Below are 21639 nucleotides of genomic sequence, written 5' to 3'. Positions count from 1 at the left end.
GTAACGTCGATTTGTCTTATTAATATTCATGAGTCAAACCTTCAGCACAGTGAATTATGTCTGCTTGTGGGCAATGAGTTCGACTTGCTACTGGGCGTACAAAATTAATATTCATAAGTCAAACCCTCCCCGTAGTATTTTCGCAACCCGGACACAGGATCTGTAGAAACTTTGTGAGGTTGTGCTGACCTACGAAAACTAACCTATATGAATACTGAGAGTGTTTTAGGTTTCAGATCCAGCCAGGAATTAGCAGCCACGTGACCAGTGGTAATTTTGGTAATTCTTTTCGCTGTCCACGTGATATTACAAACTGATGGCTTCATATGTCACGGAATAGATCCTGAACTATGTATGTAGTCAGACGAAACTCTTGAGTGATTCAATGTCTCTCGGAAGACCATGACTGAATGAAACGATCTCGTTGTGCAGACGGTCTGAGGTGAGTTTTCAACACAATCTGTGCAGCTTTTCCTTCAGCGGATTAGTTGTACACGTTGCAGTTTTTGTTTTCATTTTCAATAGTGCCATTCATGAAGTGAGACCACAGAGCATGAAACAAACCACTGTTATATTAGGCTACGTTGTTTCTTTCATAGGCTGCTTATTTTTCATAATATGAATATAGCTATTTTTTATCTTTCATAAATTTTAGACGATTAACCGATACAAAAAGTTTAAGTTTGCTGAAACTTGATGTGATCTTGGAATTTATATATTTATCGTCGCGATGTATTATTAATCTATGCAGAGTGCAGACTGTTATAATGTTTGGTATCATTTGTTGAAATTACTAGCATTCATATGAGCGAGAGAAACGGCACCATGCAGTTATTCAGACAAATTTGTCAGACAATTTGTCACAAAAAAAAGTAAAAAAAAAAAAAAGGTAAAAATACGCTTTCCGCAACGTGGCTCTTCTGTTAGTGTAAAACTAAACTTCGCTTAATCATTAACAGGCTACGTCATCTGAATTCCACGGCATCTTTAAGATGAGATCATGGGTTCATCATGTGTACCCGTCTTAAACTGTAAAAAAAGATTCATGTCCGTCATTAGGCTATCACTAATTCACACCACTTGGTTTATGTGATTTTTAAAAAGTAAATTCGTAATGTAAAAGGTGATGCCAACCGCAATCTGACTTTTAGGTTTCACATCCTTTCAAATGAGCTAATTTGCCTACATGTAATGGGCTGATTTATGATCTACATTTCTCTCTCTCCCCCCAATTTTTTATTTTTTATATATTTATGCACGAGTCCCAGGGGCGTTGCTAGACATTAAGCTCTACTGGGGCACAGGCCCCCCATTGTTTGTCTGAGATAGCAAGCGTAACTAAGGAGGGCGGGGCTTACCGATAGATAAATTAAATTTGTTTGTTTCAAAAACACCATGCTGGGTATAGAGTAACTTAGGGGGGTTCGGGGGCATGCTCTCCCGAGAAAATTTGGATTTCTCGGACCTACATATGTGCATTTTAAGGTGTTTGAATGCCAACAAATTGGATAACAATAGCTTAAAAATCATGTTACACGAATTTCTTTTTTTTTTTTGTGCCATAAAAGGCAACACTGTATGAAAATAGAAAAATGTTAATAATGAATAATTAGCCTTTACATTTTTCAAGAATTTACAATTAGATCATTTCAATAAATCAATAAAGAGTTAATATATACTATATAAAATAAAGAGCATGTATATTCTAAAAGAAAACAAAGTTCCCCAGCCAAGTCCAAACTAAGTTGATTTATTTGTTGAGCATAAAACTGTAGGCTATACCGCCTATGCTTCATTTTGGCAAAACGGTCAATCACTTGACTCTGACTCAATTTTACTTTTAAGATTATTTGTATTATTTATAAACTTTTGTTTCGTCATGTTTTCATAGCCTACCTCGCGTGCCAACACCGGACTTCGGTGTGCTCAGATGTGTGCGCGCTGCTGTTGCTAGGAAACACAGACACGCGCGGATTTCTGTCGCGTGGGTCAGCTTCTGTTTCGGTTGAACTGCGTTGCTTTAACAAGCATTGATTGGTTTATTACTGCGTTGCAAATAGATCATTTCTATTACCCTATAATATAATTTATATTAAATATTAGTGCTGTCAAACGATTAAAATATTTAATCGCGATTAATCGCATTAATGTCATAGTTAACTCGCGATTAATCGCATTTAATCACACATTTTTATCTATTCTAAATGTCTCTTGATTTCTTTTTGTCCCATTATTTTTTCTCATTTTAATGCTCTTATCAACATGAAAAAGTGGATCGGCTTGCTTTGTGCAAATGTTTTTTTATTGAAAACAACATTGGCATATACTGTTCAATTTCACACTAAAACATTCTCACTTGGAGCAAATAATCTCTCACACAATGTAACACTGTCCATCAATAAAAGGGTGAAAGAAATACTGACGAGGTCCTGATATTGACGAGGGGGCGGAGAATTCGCATCAGCTGTGTGTGTGCTGCGATGAAGATCAGTTCACAACGACAAAACACAGATCACTTTGGTCTTGTCAATGGAACCATTTGGCAACTTTTTAAAAGTAAACTTTCCATTCAGAATCTTATTGGCATCCATTTCGGCGTCTCGCGCTCGTCATCCACTCAAAACTGGACGTTTTGAACGTTCCTATAACATTCAGAAATAACGTTTTTATAACTTAATGGGAACGTTATGAAAACGTTCTTATAACCTAAAATTGTTAGCTGGGGAAGAGGAGAGATTCGCGATTGCACTGAACACGTTTTAAGTGCAGGCATATTCTCTGAGCGAGCCCAGAGAAAATTCTTACAAGAGCAGCGTGTCTCTTGAGAGCGCGCAACTCGAGCAGAGAGATTCGTGCTCGGCACATTATATTCCGCGCGCGAGCAGAGAGATTCGCGCTCGCGCATCCGGCTCGCAAGCCCAAACAAGTGTGTGCGGCGTGCCTGTTGTTTTGTTTCCGATCTAGCTAGATCCGCTTGCGCTTTTAAAACGTCCTCGCGCGGCGCAAGCCATTGAAATGAATGGGTTTCATCATAGCGCAGCGCCGTGCATGCCGTCCTGTTGCAAAAGCATGTGAAAAAAAAAACTACAAAGTTTGCTAGGCCATAAAGCCCGTTAATCGCGCGATAAAAAAATTAACGCCGTTAAAATGGTTTTGCGTTAACGCCGTTAATAACGCGTTTAACTGACAGCCCTATTAAATATACACTGCCAAATAAAATAAATGGTTAAACTCAAACTTCAGATTTACTGGGGCACAGCAGATTTATACTGGGGCACGTGCCCCAGTAAAATGGGTCTAGCAACGCCCCTGTGCACGACCATGATCTGTGTGTGTGGCCCTAGACTGAATGTTATCATGTACAGTGACGCAATCTACTGCCCCATCTGCCAACTGGACCACAAAGTGGCAACCAAAAGGGCACTTTGTCACAGCTTGTTTTCTTCAATAATCCAAAAACCAATAGAAAAAACTTATTGGGTTTTTGTAGAGGGAACCAGGGTGATTACTTCTAGGTTGGTCTACACAAATACATTATCACTGCAGCACTCTTTTGTGAGGTCTGGTAGATAGCGATATCTATCCCCACTGAGGGTTTGGTGCAGATTAACCTCAGCAGGGTTCCTATGAAATGTTCAGGTACTGTTGAGTTTCGAATCAGATATTGGTCTTCGCTCCAGGTGGTCCTGCTTTGCAATCCAAGTACAAAACCTCTGCTTACAAAAGACACAAGTCTCTTTTATCACTGAGCTTGTCAAGTGCCTCAAGGTGCCTGTCCTCAACTATTTCCCTGCCAGGAGTTTTTTTTGTTTTTTTTTTTACATTTTTACAAAAATGTTATGGCCCCCCAGAATATTTTGTATATCTGAACATCCACTATCAAAAGAAAGAACAGAGCCTCTTCTTTTAAAAAACAAAACATTATTCTAGCTTCATGCATTCTTTTATCAATACTTAAATGTTGGTAAGTTTGATAAAAACAAACATTTTTAACAAAAAGCTAAGAAAATAGTGTTTTTGTCAAAGAAGACTACATCTGAATCGGATTCAGAATGATGATCTTGCAGGAGACAGATCCGTTCAAGAAAGGTAATTTACTCAGGGAACATCAAAAGCCAGCAGTACACTTGATAACAGCCCAGGTGGAATGCATGTATACCTCACAGGTTCTTCTTTGCTACTCTTAAGCCGAACCCCCTACAGGTCAATCCACAAAAGCTCACTCTACAACAGTAACATTAAACAGTTTTGATTTATGCTGTTTAATGTTTGTTGATCGCGTTATTTTATATAAGCAATGCTTCTATCAATGGTTTCTGCTTCTTTTTCGCATGTTTTGATCCTGAGATTCAGTACTCTTTCGGAAGATGCCTAATAGCGTATGGGGTTCGATTTCGGTCACAATTCTGTGCGTGCAAGATCACATTTTGAGCGTGCAAAAGGGCATTTCACACACGCGTGAATGAGTTTTGCGGATTCTCGCAGATAAGAAAATATTTCGAGCGAATGAAAATCAATTTTGCATTTAAAATAAGTATTCGGATGTGCGCAGACGTTCTATTTCGCAAGTTCAAAGTTTCACTTTCTTGCTCCTCTCATACCAACCCTGAGCGCTCTCTAAGTGCAGACGGCTCGCTTGCTCAACACAACCCAGCGTTACAATATACCATAATTCCAGCCAATCACAGATGAGGCTGCTAAATTCTGATTGGCTGTTTTGACAACCAATCACAAGACTCCCTGCATCACCGACAGCAGAAGAGGAAAAATACATGGTGGAAGAGATGTTTTTTTAATGGCTTGAATACTTTGTTCAAATGTCTACTACTCGACGACCACACGCAACTAGCTTATTTTTAATCAAATCGTGCTATTACTGTACATAATGGCATGTCCCATTGTTTCCTACACCTCAAGTGGTAGTTCAAGTGGTAGAAATGCAATGTAATAAAAAAAATAATCAATCTACTTCATATCCTTGGAATTATTTAAACAAAAACATTCACAGCAGAGATGTTCTGTAAAAACAACTATCGTACTAAAAAAATATAGACTGTATTTTCTTATGCACTATTTAGGATGGATAGTGTGCACATTTGGGATGCAGGCTTGTTCCCTTCACTGCAAAAAAAGAAAGACATGTGAGGTAACAATGCAAACATGCAAATATAACTGTAAGTGAACATCTTGGGTGTGACCCACAAGGCAAGGCAAGGCAAGTTTATTTATATAGCACATTTCATACACAATGGTAATTCAAAGTGCTTTACATAGAAGAAATTAAAATAATCAAAACAAATAAGAATAATTAAAACAGTTTAGAATAAAAAATAAAATAAACTAGCTAAACAGATGTGTTTTGAGTCTGGATTTGAATGTGAACACTGTAGGAGCACATCTGATCTCCTCTGGAAGCTGGTTACAGCTGCGGCTGGCATAATAGCTAAAAGCAGACTCTCCATGCTTAGTTTGAACCCTTGGTATTTCTAACTGATGTGATCCTAATGACCTGAGTGATCGGTTTATATTCAGTGAGAATATCTGCAATATATTGAGGTCCTAGCCCATTGAATGATTTATATACCAGTAATAATACTTTACACTGGCTCCCAGTTACATTTAGGATTGATTTTAAAGACCTGAGGACTGGTGTGATGTGTTCATATTTTCTGGTCCTGCTCAGAATCCTGGCAGTAGCGTTCTGTATGAGCTGCAACTGTCTTATGGTCTTTTTAGGAAGGCCAGTGAGGAGTCCATTACAATAATCCACCCTGCTGGTGATAAAAGCATGCACAAGTTTCTCTAAGTCTTGATTGGAAACAAAGCATCTAATTGTTGCAATATTTTTCAGATGATAGTATGCTGATTTAGTTATTGCTTTGACATGACTACTGAAACTAAGGTCTGACTCGCATTCACCTTGAGAACTTCATCTTTGTTTCCAAACGCAATGACTTCAGTTTTGTCTTTGTTTAACTGAAGAAAGTTTTGGCACATCCAACTGTTTACTTCATCAATGGTCATCCAACTGTTTACAATCATCAATGGTTCTTTCTCATTTTTTGGCTTATTTGGAGCATATACATGTTGAACAGGAGTGGTGCAAGAATTGAGCCTTGAGGGACTCCACAAGTCATGGATGTCCACTCAGACTTATGGTCTCCTATACTCACATAATAACCTCTCCCTTCTAAGTATGACCTGAACCATTTTAGGATTATCCCAGAAAGCCCCACCCAGTTTTCCAGCCTGTCAAGAAGTATGTCGTGATCGACAGTGTCAAATGCAGCACTGAGGTTGAGTAGTAGTAGTACCAGTACTGATAATTTGCCTGTATCAGTATTTAAGCGAATATCGTTTATTATCTTTATGAGCGCTCTCTCTGTGCTGTGATGCTATCAGAAACAATCAAATCAAGACTACTTCTACTATATAATTACTCGCATAATTAGATTTTTATATATTTTTGCAGTGAGGGAGAATAAGCCTGCATCCCAATGTGCATACTATCCATCCTAAATAGTAGTTAAGATGACTAATCCAGTCTATATTTTTACAGCTCGGTCACATTCATATTCCACTAATGTTAATTACATAACTTGGAGTTCAGAAAGAAGTTAGAACTACCACTTGAGGTGTAGGAAACACTGGGACATGCCATTATGTACAGTAATGGCACGATTTGATTTTGACTAAAAATAAGCTAGTTGCGTGTGGTCATCGAGTAGTAGACATTTGAACTTAAATTAAAGTGTTCAAGCCATTAAAAAAAACATCTCTTCCACCATGTATTTTTCCTCTTCTGCTGTCGGTGATGCAGAGAGTCTTGTGATTGGTTGTCAAGCCAGCCAATCAGAAATTAGCAGCCTCATCTCTGTTTGGCTGGAATTATGGTATATTGCAACGCTGGGTTGTGTTGAGCAAGCGAGCCGTCTGCGCTTAGAGAGCGCTCAGGGCTGGTATGAGAGGAGCAAGAAAGTGAAACTTTGCACATCCGAAAGAGAACGTCTGCGCACATCCACATACTTATTTTAAATGCAAAATTGATTTTCATTCGCTCTAAATATTTTCTTATCTGCGAGACGAACATTTCTCCGCAAAACTCAGTTCACGCGCGTGCGAAATGCCCTTTTGCACGCTCAAAATGTGATCTTGCGCGCGCAGAATTGTGACCGAAATCTAACCCCATAATGGCGCCCCCTACCGTATAACAGTGAATACACAGAAAGCTGGAAAATTCCGTCAATAATAATAATAATAATAATTCATTACATTTATATAGTGCTTTTCTTGGCACTCAAAGCGCTTTACATAGAAGGGGGGATCTCCTCAACCACCACCAATGTGCAGCATCCACCTGGATGATGCGACGGCAGCCATATTGCGCCAGAACGCTCACCACACACCAGCTTACTGGTGAAGAGGAGACAGAGTGATGAAGCCAATTGGTATATATATATATATATATATATATGGGGATGATTAGGAGGCCATGATGGACAGAGGCCACTGGGCCAATTTGGGATTTTTTGTGACCACAGAGAGTCAGGGCCTCGGTTTAACGTCTCATCCGAAGGACGGTGCTCTTTGACAGTATAGTGTCCCCGTCACTATACTGGGGCGTTAGGACCCACACAGACCACAGGGTGAGCACCCCCTGCTGGCCTCACTAACACCTCTTCCAGGTGTTATGGCGGATAACGGATGTTATCGGATGTTAATGGCGGGGAAGCGTTGTGTCATAAATTACGGAAAGTCAATGGCAGGGAAAGATTTAAAGTTTTAGTTGTGTGTGTATGTGTGACTGTGACCAATGGCAGCATCTCTTGTTTATTTTCACCTGGTTAGTCTAGCCACATTGTCAGGAAAGAAAAAAAAACTGACTCAAAAATGTTTGCCTGGCAAGACTCTTCACCTCTACTAACCTCTCAATGTGTAACTCTGTTTGATGAGACGTAATTCAAACAGCTGGGGAAGGTTGATTATAGTGCTGGAGGGAGGCATTATCATTTTCCAAGCATGGTTGTACTCACGGTTTAGGACATCATCAGGCCGGCTTATCTGCTCCTCTAGTCTAAGAACCTCTTCAGCATCTCCACAGAAATGACTGATCCCGACTTGAAGTACTTAATGATCGGGCTGATTTGTATTAATTGGGAATACTGTGGCACATCCGGTTAGTGTCATGAAGAAGATATTGTTTCTTTATACACTTTTATTGGCGATATATGTGATTTCTACAAAGACAAATAATTAAGGAATAATTGACGACAGGCCATTGAATTATTAGAAAAATAATGCACACCCGAGGTGGTAATGCGGTCACGACGCGAAGCGGAGTTAATTATTTTTCTAATAATTCAACGGCCTGAAGTCAATTATTCCGCTTATACTACAGTTACCACACCTCGAAACATTGTTCAGATGATGCATTTCAAGACGTTTGTCAAATTTTTGTATGTAGGACTAATTTCTTACGCATCTAATCCCATGCCTCCGTTGCTAATTCCAAAACGTCATTTTAGAGTTAGTAAAGGAGGTTTAAGCCACTGATAGCAGACTAATGATAGGGACACACTTACGACGCTGAAACATTCGAAGACTGGCTGTTTCCATCGACTGTAGTAGCAGGTCTTAAACACAGACTGAACGCGCTGAACACAGGTTTGGGCATGATCTGTTATATTGTCATAAGTATCAAATTACATTCATAACTGGCCTTAGAGTAAGTGTTTGTTCCCAGCTTTATGCAGTTGAGAGAGAGAGAGAGAGAGAGAGAGAGAGAGAGAGAGAGAGAGAGAGAGAGAGAGAGAGAGAGAGAGAGAGAGAGAGAGAGAGAGAGAGAGAGAGAGAGAGAGAGAGAGAGAGAGAGAGAGAGAGAGAGAGAGAGAGAGAGAGAGAGAGAGAGAGAGAGAGAGAGAGAGAGAGAGAGAGAGAGAGAGATTCCCTCCCTACTTCTGGATTCAGGTGCGCCACGTGTCTGTTCGTAGCTATTATACCATACATCAGTCTCCACTGTAAATCTGCTGTACGCTTCTCAATAGGAGGTTTGTACAGAGATCTCCAGCATCCTCTGAAGCCTGGCCCAAACACTTCTGTCCACCTCCATGTTTTAACTCTTCTCAAAACAGTTTGATGAGACACTTTAACACACACAATCTATAGTGCCCTTTTGCCAATGTCTTCAAATAATCCCAACTCTGGAGTTTTAAAGGACACAAATTTATCTACATCATCCGGACTTTCCTGTGCAGCAGAGACCCGTATTGCTGGAGATCTGTAGCTCCATCCCTGTGAAGGCACTGCTAATGCTTCTCTGCAGGCTCCAGGCAGCGCTGAGCGTACTTCATCCAGCATCCGATCCAAGAGACGTAAAGAACGTATTCCTGTCTTGTGCTGAATTGAAACTGCCGTCCTCCACCCATTGCCATCCCTTAGATGTTCGATCTTCGTACATCTCGCTCTGACCAGACTGTTCCTCACACTGCTTGAAGACAAAATGTTTGTTTGTATCAAGGAGTTATGAAACAGTGGTTCTCCCATAATCCAGTCCTGTGGTCGTGAAATCTCTCTGGTCACAGAAAAAGTCATATTCCACACTTTTAGCATGGATTGGTAAAAAGGAGTCAAATGATTAAAATCCAGTTCATTAACTTTCAGTAAAAACAGCTGCTTGTCGTATCCCAGATTCGATGTTCTTCTCAACTGAGTGCATGCCACATTTGTCCAGCCCACGTCCTCCTCATACAAAAGTCTCTGCGCAGCCTGTAATAGAAAGGTATGGATCCTGCTCCTTATGTCAATCAGACCTTGTCCCCCTTCTTGAGTTGAAAGATACAGAGCTGACGCAGGAATCCAATGCTGTCCTGACCAAAAGAACTCCACCAATTTTCTCTGGATACTTTTAACAATGTCATCTGGTGGCTCTAAAACGTTGAGTCTGTGCCATAACATGGAGGCGGCCAGGTTATTTGTAACCAAAACTCTACCCCTGTAGGATAGCTCTGGCAATAGCCATTTCCATTTAGACAACTTAGCAGACACCTTCTCCAGCAAACCCTCCCAGTTCTTTTTCCTATAGCTTTCTACTCCTAAAAACACTCCAAGAACTTTTAGACCTTCTCTTCCCCAATGCAATCCCCCAGGAAGTGGAGGTGGCCCATCATTTTCCCACTGGCCCACAATAAAACCATTACTTTTTTCCCAATTGACCTTAGCTGAAGACGCTTTCTAATAAACATCCAAACTCTCACATAATATCTGCATATCTTCTTGCCCAGTAACAAAAATAGTTACATCATCGGCATAAGCCGACACAAAACATCTCGACTCCCTTGGGTCACCTGGAACCATAAAACCCCTTAATCCATTTCTTAATTTGCGTAACAGGGGTTCAATTGCTAGACTATAGAGTTGGCCTGAGAGAGGACACCCCTGTCGAATACCTCTTTTCATTGGCAATGGATAAGTCAAACCATTCCCCATCTTAAGCATTATTGAAGCCCCTTTATACAACAATTGAATCCATGAAATAAAACAATTCCCGAACCCAAATGATTCCAAGACTTTTAAAATGTACTCATGACCCACCCGATCAAAAGCTTTCTCCTGATCAATGGACAAAAATCCAACGTTGCAATTTTCATTAAAAGACACATCAATAACATCTCTTATTAAAAACAGATTGTCCATGATTGTACGTCCCGGAATACAATATGTTTGCTCTCCTTTGACCACAATATGCAAGTATTTTTTTAACCTATTGGCTAAAACTTTTGCCAATATTTTATAGTCCGAGCACATCAAAGAAACAGGGCGCCAATTCTTTAAAAAACCTAGATCTCCATTTTTTGGTAAAAGAGAGATCACAGCCCTCTGACAGCTAGTTGGTAACATTCCTTTTTCAAAACATTCACAACAAACTTCATAAAAATCTTCACCTAAAACAGTCCAAAAAGTCTTGTAAAATTCAGCAGGTAAACCATCTATTCCTGGCGCACGCCCTGTGGAGAGTTGCTGAACTGCATCTGAAAGTTCATTAAAGTTGATCATGGTGTCGAGCTTTTTCTTATCCCCAGGTTGCAACTTTGGAAGTCCTTGCGCAGGTGAAGTATGCGCTTTTGTTGTGCAACTTTCCGCTCCAGGTTAAAAAAATAAGAGGTGGGAGAGTCAATGTCCTTGATAGAGGAAATTCTTGCTCTAATTGAAGCGCCCTTCGCTCTTTCCTCTAAGATGGATCTTAATTCAAGTTTCTTATTTCTTAAATCATTGGATACACCCAAAACATTTACATCCATCACACTTTCCATACCAATAATTTCTTTCTCCAACTGATCAATTTTATTTTTAACACACACAGTAGTAATGTAGGAAAAATTTTGACAAAAAACCTTTATCTGTGTTTTCCCCACCTCCCACCATTGTGTCATTTTTTCAAAGTTACCTTTTTTCAACTTCCACAATTCCCAAAAATCACCAAATTTTTCACAAAAAGACCTATCCTGCAGCAATTTAGTGTTGAAATGCCAGTAAATTCTGGGGCGTGCTAAAGTAATAATGTTAAAATCTATGGTCACAATATGATGATCCGAAAAACCGTTAGGGAAAATGTTAGCATTGGATACTCTATTCATACTTGTTTTACTTATATATATTCTATCCAATCTTGCTCCAGTTACATTAGAGTCTAGTATTTTAACCCATGTATACTGTCTAATTCTCTTATTCATGTTCCTCCACACATCCATCAACTCAAACTCTTTAATAATATTCTGAAGAACATTACTAGACGGTGGATGAGACTCCTCTCTGTTCCTGTCTAAGAGAAAATTTGTGGTGCAATTCCAATCCCCACCCATTATTATGCAAGAATCATTATCACATTTTCTTAATGCACTCTACAACTTTCTAAATAATTCCACACGATCTGAGCCATTGTTTGGAGCATAAACATTTATGAAAATAAATTTTAAATCATTTATTTCCCCAACAACCATTAAAACTCTACCCTTTTCTATTTCTTCAGTTGATAAAATTTTCAAGTTCAAGTTCTTTGAAAAAAGAATAGCTACTCCAGCACTTAAATTTGACCCGTGACTGAAGACGCTTTCCCCCTCCCACCATCTACGCCACTCTACTTCATTTCCACAATCTGTATGTGTTTCTTGCAAAAAAGAAACATTTACATTCTTAATATTAATTAATTCTGCCACCATTGCTCTCTTGCTCCCGTCTCTCCCTCCATTAATATTTAAAGAGGCTACCCTTATCATCTCCATAGAAAATATAAAGAGATAAAAAAGAGAGACAGAAAGAAATATAGAGTATAGTAAAGTCATCCTGAGTGATATGTATACCATTGATTCAATTATTTGAATTTACGTTTTAAAAGGGTTTTATCCCTTCGCAGTTTTGCAAGAAACTTTTTTAAACGAAATCTCTTTCTCTGACTGAGTTCATCTTCTCCAACCTTCCTCTGCCAATAACGAACAGAAGTCTCAAACCTCTTCAGATCAGAAAAATAATTCCGCACATCAACAGATTTTCCAAAGGTTTCGTCCAAGAATTTATTTATTTCATCTAGTGAATAAACCTGCTCACAGCTTATTTGCGAAGCATCTGACACGTCTGAAAAATCAGACAACCCACCACCATTATCATCATCATCATCATCATCGCCATCATCATCCATTTCCTCATCAACCATTTCTGATTGCACCTTCTTAATCAAAGATGCTATCTTTCCTCTTTCCAGAACTTCACCTTTCAAACCGTTTGCCTCATCATTCGTCTGGCTTGTGTTCTCTGACCTCTCCACAGTATCAGCCTGCTCAGACCCCTGTACCACAGTGCTTCTCTCAACAGCCACATCACTTACAACATTAACTTTCTTCATTTTTCCCTGTTTTGTCTTACTACCAGAAGCTTCCTCTGAATCTTTTTCAATATTATGGGACGAATCTTCTACTGTCATTCCTTCCTTCAAATTTAAATCCACATTCTGATCCTCATTCTCTACTGCTGCTTCATTTGGTAAATTACTCTTTTGCACTTCATTTTCCTTCCTCTTGTCTGAAGTATTGCTAGGGCCTGCTTCATTCTCAGATTCAACTCTATGAGGACAAGACAGCCTAACATGTCCAATACTCCCGCAATCAAAACACCGCATCTCTCCCGTGCTCGCGTCCATCATGTACGACTTGCCCTCAAATACACAGCGAAAGGAGATGTTCAGCGTTGGTTCGTTTAGAAACATGTACACCTGACGCCTAAACGACAACACATGTTTTAACGCGGCATTTTTACAACCAAGTGAAACCGTTCTAATTCCGCTGGCAAGTTTTCCAAATCGAGAAAGCTCTCGCTCAATATCGGCATCAGGAATAAAAGTTGGAACGTTAGAAACCGTCACCTTCGTCGTGATTGAAACTAAGGGTTGAACAGGAACAAATGTGCCACTTACCGAAATCCCGCTCTCGATCAAACCATGAACCAGCTTTTCTTCTTTCAAAAATATCACTACGGCCTTGTTCATCCGAGACGCCGAAATTATATTCTCATGACCCACGCGCTCTGCCACGTCCAGTAACACATCTTCAACAGGCACACCTGCCTGGGTCACACACCTAATCCCATGCCGGAGCGACAGGCCTGACGCCTGCACACTCGTATGAGTGTGAGACGCCATCCCTACCTCCGACACCAGACAACTCTCGCAGAAAAAAAACTTTTTTTTTTTTTTTTTTTTTTTTTTTTAACTTTTTTTTTTTTTTTTTTTTTTTTATTAAAATAATCGAATACAAGAAAAAGAAAGAAACAGTGAAAATTTCCTCTCACCTAGATCACCCTCCCATGCAATCCCTTCCCAATTCCCAGCATGCACCAGAGAGAGAGAGAGAGAGAGAGAGAGATAAGCATATGCGTCAATATTATTATTTATTTATTTATTCAATTCGTTTTAATTCATTCGTTCATTCTCGTTTTCTATTATTGACAGTAGATAACCCAGTAAATGAAACACACAAAGCCCTTTTAACAAGTATATATATATATGTTATATTATCTGGAATAATTACGAAAACCCGTGGGACTATCAATTTATTTTAGATATTCAGTTTAATTTTATATTTATTATAGATAGGACTATATACTTTATTTATTTATTAAAATTACACTGCATGTGTCCATTGATTGTGAAGTTATACATCGAAAATTGCAGATCAAGTGCATGGGGCTGCATGTTTTTTCTTGTTATGAATTGTATGCTATTTTCCGTTATTACGGTTAACTACGCGCAGTGATATGGAACTGTAATGCGGTCAAACCTGCCTGAAACTACTTTAGCCATGCGTTTCCCTGAAAATAATTGCACACCTTAGAACGTTCTCAACCAATCAGAATCAAGCATTCAACATCCCTGTAGTATAATTGGAAATAACACTACTTAACAAGATATAATAATAGACAATAGTAATGAATTGAACAAAAGTAAATAACTGAAAAATATTAAGTAGGCTACATCTAATAATGGTAGCCACAAGTTGGTGGGTATGTACATGCTTCATTCTTCTACTACTTTCTATTCGTTTGTGATTTCATTTGCAAACCCGCCACCTACAGTAAATTAGCTCAAAATTAGCAAATTTGTGTCCTATATGGAAAATAAAGATGGTGATTAAAGGTTCTCTAAGCGATCCTGGGTGACGTCACTTCTTGTTGACGTTCGAACTATTGTCAAACAAAACGGAGGCTAGCTAGACCCTCCCTCCTCCTCATCCGCGCACTAACCCCCCAAACCCCACCCCCAAGTCCTTCTTGTCGGTCATTGGCTGGAACAGTTTGTTATGTTTCGTGGTGCGGGTAAGCCCAGTTTGTTTTTGTTGCCGTTTGTGGAGCCTGGGGTGTCTGCAGAGACCGCATTTTTTTACAGTGTGTTCAGGGGACAGGCAGCTAGCAGATAGTGAGGAGATGTTTGCTGTATGTGACAAAAAAAGTTTTGGCCTAAAAAACGCGTGACATCGCTTAGAGCACCTTTAAGTTAAACTTTTCTCACAGACATTTTTGGATGTATTTGCCAACCTAACATTAGTTAACTAACAATCAAAAATACCTTTATGGCATTTTAGGGGCTGTTTACATGACACCACGTTTCAACTTAAAACTTTTTATGCGTTTTGGCCATTCATTTACACGACAACAGCGTTTTGGGTATCTGAAACGGGTTTCAAAATGCAAGTTTTTGAAGGCGGTCTCCGTGTAAACAACAAAAACATGAATCTCTACAAAAGATGACGTTATGCACATTCGAATTACGCGTTTAGTTTATAGTGTTTCATCGACATCTAATAGCCTGGCAGCAGAATACAGTGTTTTTTTTTACTTTTTCGCAGATCCGTGTGAATCGTTTTGACGATGTCGTCTGTACACAAAAACTTCTCAGGTTTAAGCATGTCGTCGTGTAAACGCTTAGTTGACAGTATTTAATGCACTGTGAACTGACATGAAAATTATCAATTTTATTAACTAACATTAACAAAGGTTAATAAATGCAGTAAGAATATATTGCTTATTGTTAGTTTATGTTAACTAATGTTGTTAACTAATTGTATAGTGTTACCAAGATACTTTAATAAAATACAACTTTACAGTTTTGGGAATGTGTTTTTCTTCAGTTAAATTTGTATTATATCTATACAGTACTGTTCAAAATGTTGTGCTCAGTAAGAATGACAGTAAACACAGTAAAAACAGTAATATTGTGAAAATATTTACAATTTAAAATAACTGTTTTTCTATTGTAATATATTTTAAAATGTATTTTATTTCTGTGATGGCAAAGCTGAATTTTCAGCATCATTACTCCGGTCTTCAGTCACATGATCCTTCAGAAGTGAGTCCAATATGCTGATTTGCTGCTCAATAAACATTAATTATTATTATCACTCAGTGATGTATGACCTTTTTTCACATGGATGCATTAGAAGACATGAAGAATGCAAATTTATTTGGTGTTAAGCAGCTATGACAAATATTATAATAAGGGTGATTGAAGAAATGCATCTCTTTGCATGCTCTCTATTTACACCACTATATTATACACTTATTTGAAAACAGTCCAGCTGAGTAGTTAATGTACTCAGTTTATGTACTACGTTATGCCATTTATGTACTGCTAAGTAGTTCACAATTCACCCAAAGTACTGTTTTTACTGCTCTATATAATCATTAATCCTTTATGGTCCTCATATGTTACTACTGTGTGAATTTTGACATAACGTGAACCAAATCAGGCAGATAAAATTACAGTTCCAGTGTTGCCTCACTGATAGGTACAAACGTGCAGCAGATCTCAATAGACTTTGAATCCTTAAGTTGGAAAAGTAGCAAGACTGTGCCAGATGCTTCTTACATTTTTGTATCTACAGTCATAATGAGTGATAATATTTGCCATCTGTTTTCTCTAATGAAGTGTGTTTTTTTTTTTTTTTTTTTTTTTTTATGGATTGAGAGAGCCAATGTGTTAGTAGATGTGTGTAATAATGTTTCTGTAATAAAGTCTGCTGGTACTGACATTGCTTGATTAATTTCTTTTAATCTCTTTCTTAGGCAGTGAGTAATTTATTGGTATTTATATATACACGATATAACCCGATATATATATATATATATATATAATATACCCCCCCCAAATACGACTACCTCATGCCAGTGTGGTGCATTAGGTGAATAAACCTAATTTTGACAGATGTAAAATGTGTTTTGTGTTTCAAGGGGAAAAAGAAGATAATATAGGGACTTATAATATAAGTCAATAGTAATCATACTTGAGATTTACAAAAACCAAACTACACTCTTTTCTCTATCTTTATGAATGTGAAAAAAGTGTTACTAAGATACTTTATATTTTTATATATGTAATACAAACTGTTTTATTTTCAATTCAGATTAATTAATGTTTCCTGTTTCAGCAAGAGTTTCTGGACATTATGCCAGTTGAAGAGGTCTGTGATGGCGTTTCAGCAGAGGATGATGCTAATCCGGGGTTGGATGTTCCTTTCCTTTTAGAAGAGTGTGTAAAAGAGAAGGTGCCATGGAAGGAGGTGTTGAAAAGGAAGGTGGGAAAAAAGTGTTCCTGCAGTCGTGCTCGAGTCAAAGCCTTGCTCGTAGACTCCATTCCAATCGTAAAATGGCTTCCGCGATATCACTTCAAAGACTGGATCATTGGGGATGCCATGTCTGGCCTTATCGTCGCCATCCTGTTGGTTCCCCAGTCCATCGCTTATTCTTTACTAGCAGAACAAGACCCTATTTATGGGCTCTATACTTCCTTCTTTGCCAGCATTATATACGCCCTGCTGGGAACCTCCAGGCACATCTCTGTTGGGATGTTTGGGGTATTGTGCCTTCTGGTGGGACAGGTTGTTGACAGAGAACTTACTCTGGCAGGATACACATCGGACACCAATCAGACCATCATGGGAAATTTGGACAACAGCACTGGTCTAATCTGTGACCGAAGCTGCTATGCAATCATGGTGGGAGCAACACTAACTTTCACAGCAGGAGTCTACCAGGTTGGTTCATCTATCAAGGTTAAGCTTCTTCTATTACATTTTTGAAATCTCTAAATGTATTAATGTCTTGCTCTGCTTGGGTTGCAGGTGTTAATGGGTCTCTTACAGGTTGGCTTTGTCTCAGTCTTCCTCTCCGACTCTCTGTTGAGCGGTTTTGCGACTGGCGCCTCTCTCACCATCCTCACATCCCAGATGAAGTACTTTCTGGGGCTTCACCTTCCTCGTGTCCAAGGCTGGGGTTCGCTCATAAAAACCTGGATCTGTCTTCTGAAGAATCTGGGTCATACCAACGTATGTGACCTCATAACAAGCGGGATCTGCTTGCTTGTACTTGTACCCGCGAAAGAGCTCAACAACCGCTTCAAGGCTAAGCTCAAGGCCCCCATTCCTTTTGAGCTCTTTGTGGTCATTGCTGCTACTCTAGCTTCCCACTTTGGAAAGTTTAAGGAAACTTATGGCTCGGATGTAGCTGGCAACATCCCCACGGGCTTCATGCCACCACAGCTTCCGAACTGGTCTCTCATACCCAATATCGCTGTTGATGCATTCTCGATTGCCATCGTTGGTTTCGCCATTACTGTGTCTCTGTCAGAGATGTTTGCCAAGAAGCATGGTTATATGGTGGACCCTAACCAGGAGATGTATGCCATTGGGTTCTGTAATATCATTCCTTCCTTCTTCCATTGTTTCACGACCAGCGCCGCCTTGACCAAAACTCTTGTGAAGGAGTCCACAGGTTGCCAGACTCAGGTCTCGGGGTTGGTGACCGCTCTAGTGCTGCTGCTCGCCCTGCTTGTTATTGCACCTCTCTTCTACTCGTTGCAGAAGTACGTATTAAATTGTCAGTTTCACTTGCATGAACTTAGTAATAAATACATTGTCAATGTAGGAAGAGTCAGGATCTAATATTTATTGAAAAACATTAAATAAAAATGCAATTATTCATACAGTGATTTGAAAACACCTTTGCAGGGCTTGACATTAACACCCGCCAACCCTCCAAATGCGGGTGGACTTCAGCAGTCACATTAGATATAATATATTTTTTTTTTAAATTGTAGTCTTTTAAAAAGGCATCTGAAATGATAAACTAAGTGCAATGTAGTGTTGTCGAAAATATCGATTTTTCGATACATATCGATACTGAAAAATCTGAAATGCTTTCAATATTCATTTTTAGCAGAATAGATACACAATACCAGATACACAATCTCTCATCTCTCCGACAGCGAGTTACACACAAACCCGCCTCCCCTCCTTCACTCGTTTCATTTGCTCCGGGTGAATATTGCTGGCGTTACAGGCCTTGAATTTCATCATGGGATTGAGTGTTTTGCACATAATTTTACTCATTCCGCAGATTTTTACTCGCACCCAAAGTGTGCGCACAAAATGCCGCCTCTCAGTACTAAATTGAGTTCTTTTTTTAGTTCTTTTTTTAGTTCTTTTTCACTGCTTATTGCACTTAAACAGTCAAAATCACACAAAATAATGACAAAATGCTGGTTTTGGGTTGAATATTCACGTAAACATTCAGTTATGTTTTAAGTAAATGTAAACAGATGAGAAGGAAAACTCATGTGTAACACTATAAGGGATCCATGCGTCAGGTCTTAAAGTGACAGCAGCCTAATATACCTGCTGCCAAATTATGAAATAATATTAAAATAAAATCTATATGCCAGTTTTTCCCCATGGTATTGATGTCAAAATTGTGGCTCGTATCTTTGGAAAAGCACTAGCCACAGTGGCTGGTAAGCAACAAAGTTAATGTCCTGCACCTACAGTATGATGAACATGCTTTTACTTTCTGATTTGGAAATTCATTTTTTAGGGGGCATAAAGTAAAAAAATTTATTACAAAAATCTGGGTGATTCAGCTCTCCTAATACTATAATTATAAAAAAGTCTCAAGCCAAATTTTTAAAACATTACTAATATCATTTAAAAAGTGTCGTGATGTGAACAACATGCAGAATTTTCTTTTTATACATTTTTTTTTTTCATTGACCCAAAATAATTTTGAGACCTTAACACACAAGTGTCCTTGGAAAGTATTCAGGTTTTCACACCCAGTCCCATTTGTATCTTGAAACTGTGTGTATTTCCACTATACTTCTCCTAATTTCGTCCTCTTAAACTCTGCAGAGGCGTTCTGGCCGTCATCATAGTCGTCAACCTCCGTGGGGCACTGCGAAAGTTTGTGGACATTCCCAAAATGTGGCGTGTCAATCGAGTGGACTCTATCATCTGGCTGGTTACCATGTCTACGTCAGCCCTAGTGAACACTGAGCTAGGCCTGCTGGTTGGAGTTCTGGTCTCTGCGTTCTGTGTGCTAGGCCGAACCCAGTCTGCCCAAGTCCTTCAGCTGGGCCAAGCAGGGGATCGTGAGCTCTTTGAGGACATTGGGTTTTACAAGGGCCTTCAGACCCAACCAGGTGTGGCTGTTTTCCGATACGAGGCTCCAATCTACTACGCCAACCAAACTCTGTTTAAGAAGTCACTGTACCGCAGTGTGGGACTGGATCCACTTAAAGAGAAGGCCAGGCGTAGGAAACTAGAGAAGCAAAGGAATCAGAAACAAGGTGGAGAAGACCTGAAGCAAGAGATTGAAGTGTCCACCAATGTGTATTTGCTACAGCACACCAGTTTACACACATTGGTCATAGATTGCAGTCCAGTGCTGTTTCTGGACACTGCTGGAGTCAATGCTTTGATAGAGGTATGCAAGGACTACAAGGAGCTGGGAGTCAATGTACTTTTGGCACAATGCAACATCTCCGTCATTGATTCTTTGCGTAGGGGAGGCTACTATGACCCAAAGAAAGGAACCAAAGAAATAAAGTTTCACACTGTTGGTGATGCCATCTCTTATGCCCAAAGCTTGAAGTCAAAGAATGGTGATTGTGACACTGTTGTGTAATAATTTATGTATTGATTTGTATACAGTTGTCTTTGAATTTAATATTTGTCTGTTTTGGCATAATATGGAGATTTATATGTAAAGGCACCCACACACTAAAAGATAATCGGGCGGATTTTGGGCCCAATTCTCCCCTTCCGACTATCCAAGGTTAAAGTCCCGATTATCTTGATGGTTCTACAGATTATCTTATCAGATTTTCCTGTGGAGTGAGGTGTTAAGAGTGAATGAATCTGCTCAGAAGAACATCGTGGCCGCACTGATCTCAAATTGTAAATATCCATCATGTTGAATATTTACGATCAGAAATCCTGTTGTGGACAAACGCGCGCACACTCTGTAGATTGTCACGTGGAACTAAACAATACCAAATCAGAAAATGAGCCGATGGAAGCGTATCACGACTTCATCCAAACCTTTTTCTTTTTTTTTCTGCAAAAAGCAGTCCAAACACTTTATTGCCATTTCTTCTTGCCTATCGTCCGCCATGTTTGTTTATTCCAAGGTCACGTTTGACCGTGAGAGATTTTGCGAGGTTTCCTGTGTTCACAGTCGAGACTCTGGTTGTTTGTGAATGGAATCTGTTAGTATGTGGTGTGCTTTCTTGGTCACATCACTTGTCTCCACACACTATAGGAACAAAACTGTTAAATCTATGGGGGGTTTTTTATCGCCATGTTTGTTGACTATGAAAATCTGATGAGATTTTAAAAAGCGTTTAGTGTGGGCCAGCCTTAAATGATTTCAGAATTAGTTGAATTTAACTAAAGGGATAGTTCACCCAAAAAGGACAAGTCTGTCATCATTTACCCACCCACATGTTGTGATCTTCTGTGGAACATAAAATATGAACAGTGAACAGTGATTTTGACCATACAGTGAATAATAATAATTATTATTATTTTATCGAGTGAATGTGAACAGTGAATGTCAGTAGGGTCCAAAACATCATGCTTCATTTTTAAATAATATTTAAAAAAATTCAGGTAATACATGTTATTGTTGATCTTTTTTTTGAGAACTATTTCTTTAAGGTTCTGAAAATGGATAGACAATCATCTGTTCACATCTTTCAACAAAAATGGTATTGAAAAAAAAGTGCTGTATTGCCTTTTAAGGTTAGTAGTTCAAACTTTGTTAAAT

The 21639-nt window shown here is 39.1% G+C and overlaps 1 protein-coding gene across 1 annotated transcript; it reads left to right on the top strand.

Moving 5' to 3' along the window:
• The first annotated feature begins 322 nt into the window (after positions 1-322).
• Positions 323-20538, top strand: slc26a2 (solute carrier family 26 member 2). Its single transcript, XM_056250371.1, has 4 exons — positions 323-442; positions 16968-17573; positions 17661-18400; positions 19722-20538. Exons 2-4 carry the CDS (start codon positions 16986-16988, stop codon positions 20494-20496), a joined length of 2103 nt encoding a protein of 700 aa, XP_056106346.1. The 5' UTR covers positions 323-442; positions 16968-16985; the 3' UTR covers positions 20497-20538.
• The last annotated feature ends 1101 nt before the right edge of the window (positions 20539-21639 follow it).

This window comes from Rhinichthys klamathensis, unplaced genomic scaffold, assembly GCF_029890125.1.
Source record: "Rhinichthys klamathensis goyatoka isolate OS25496 unplaced genomic scaffold, OSU_Roscu_1.1 h1tg000068l_1, whole genome shotgun sequence".
In the NCBI taxonomy this organism is placed as follows: domain Eukaryota; kingdom Metazoa; phylum Chordata; class Actinopteri; order Cypriniformes; family Leuciscidae; genus Rhinichthys; species Rhinichthys klamathensis.
Note: the sequence above shows the minus strand (reverse complement) of the source record. Positions and strands in the feature narration are given on the sequence as shown.

Coding starts and splice junctions, on each gene's coding strand:
- slc26a2 (XM_056250371.1), top strand. CDS start 16,986: ATGCCAGTTGAAGAGGTCTGTGATGGCGTTTCAGCAGAGGATGATGCT. Junction 17,574..17,660: donor TCACAGCAGGAGTCTACCAG/GTTGGTTCATCT, acceptor CTTGGGTTGCAG/GTGTTAATGGGTCTCTTACA. Junction 18,401..19,721: donor CTCTTCTACTCGTTGCAGAA/GTACGTATTAAA, acceptor TAAACTCTGCAG/AGGCGTTCTGGCCGTCATCA.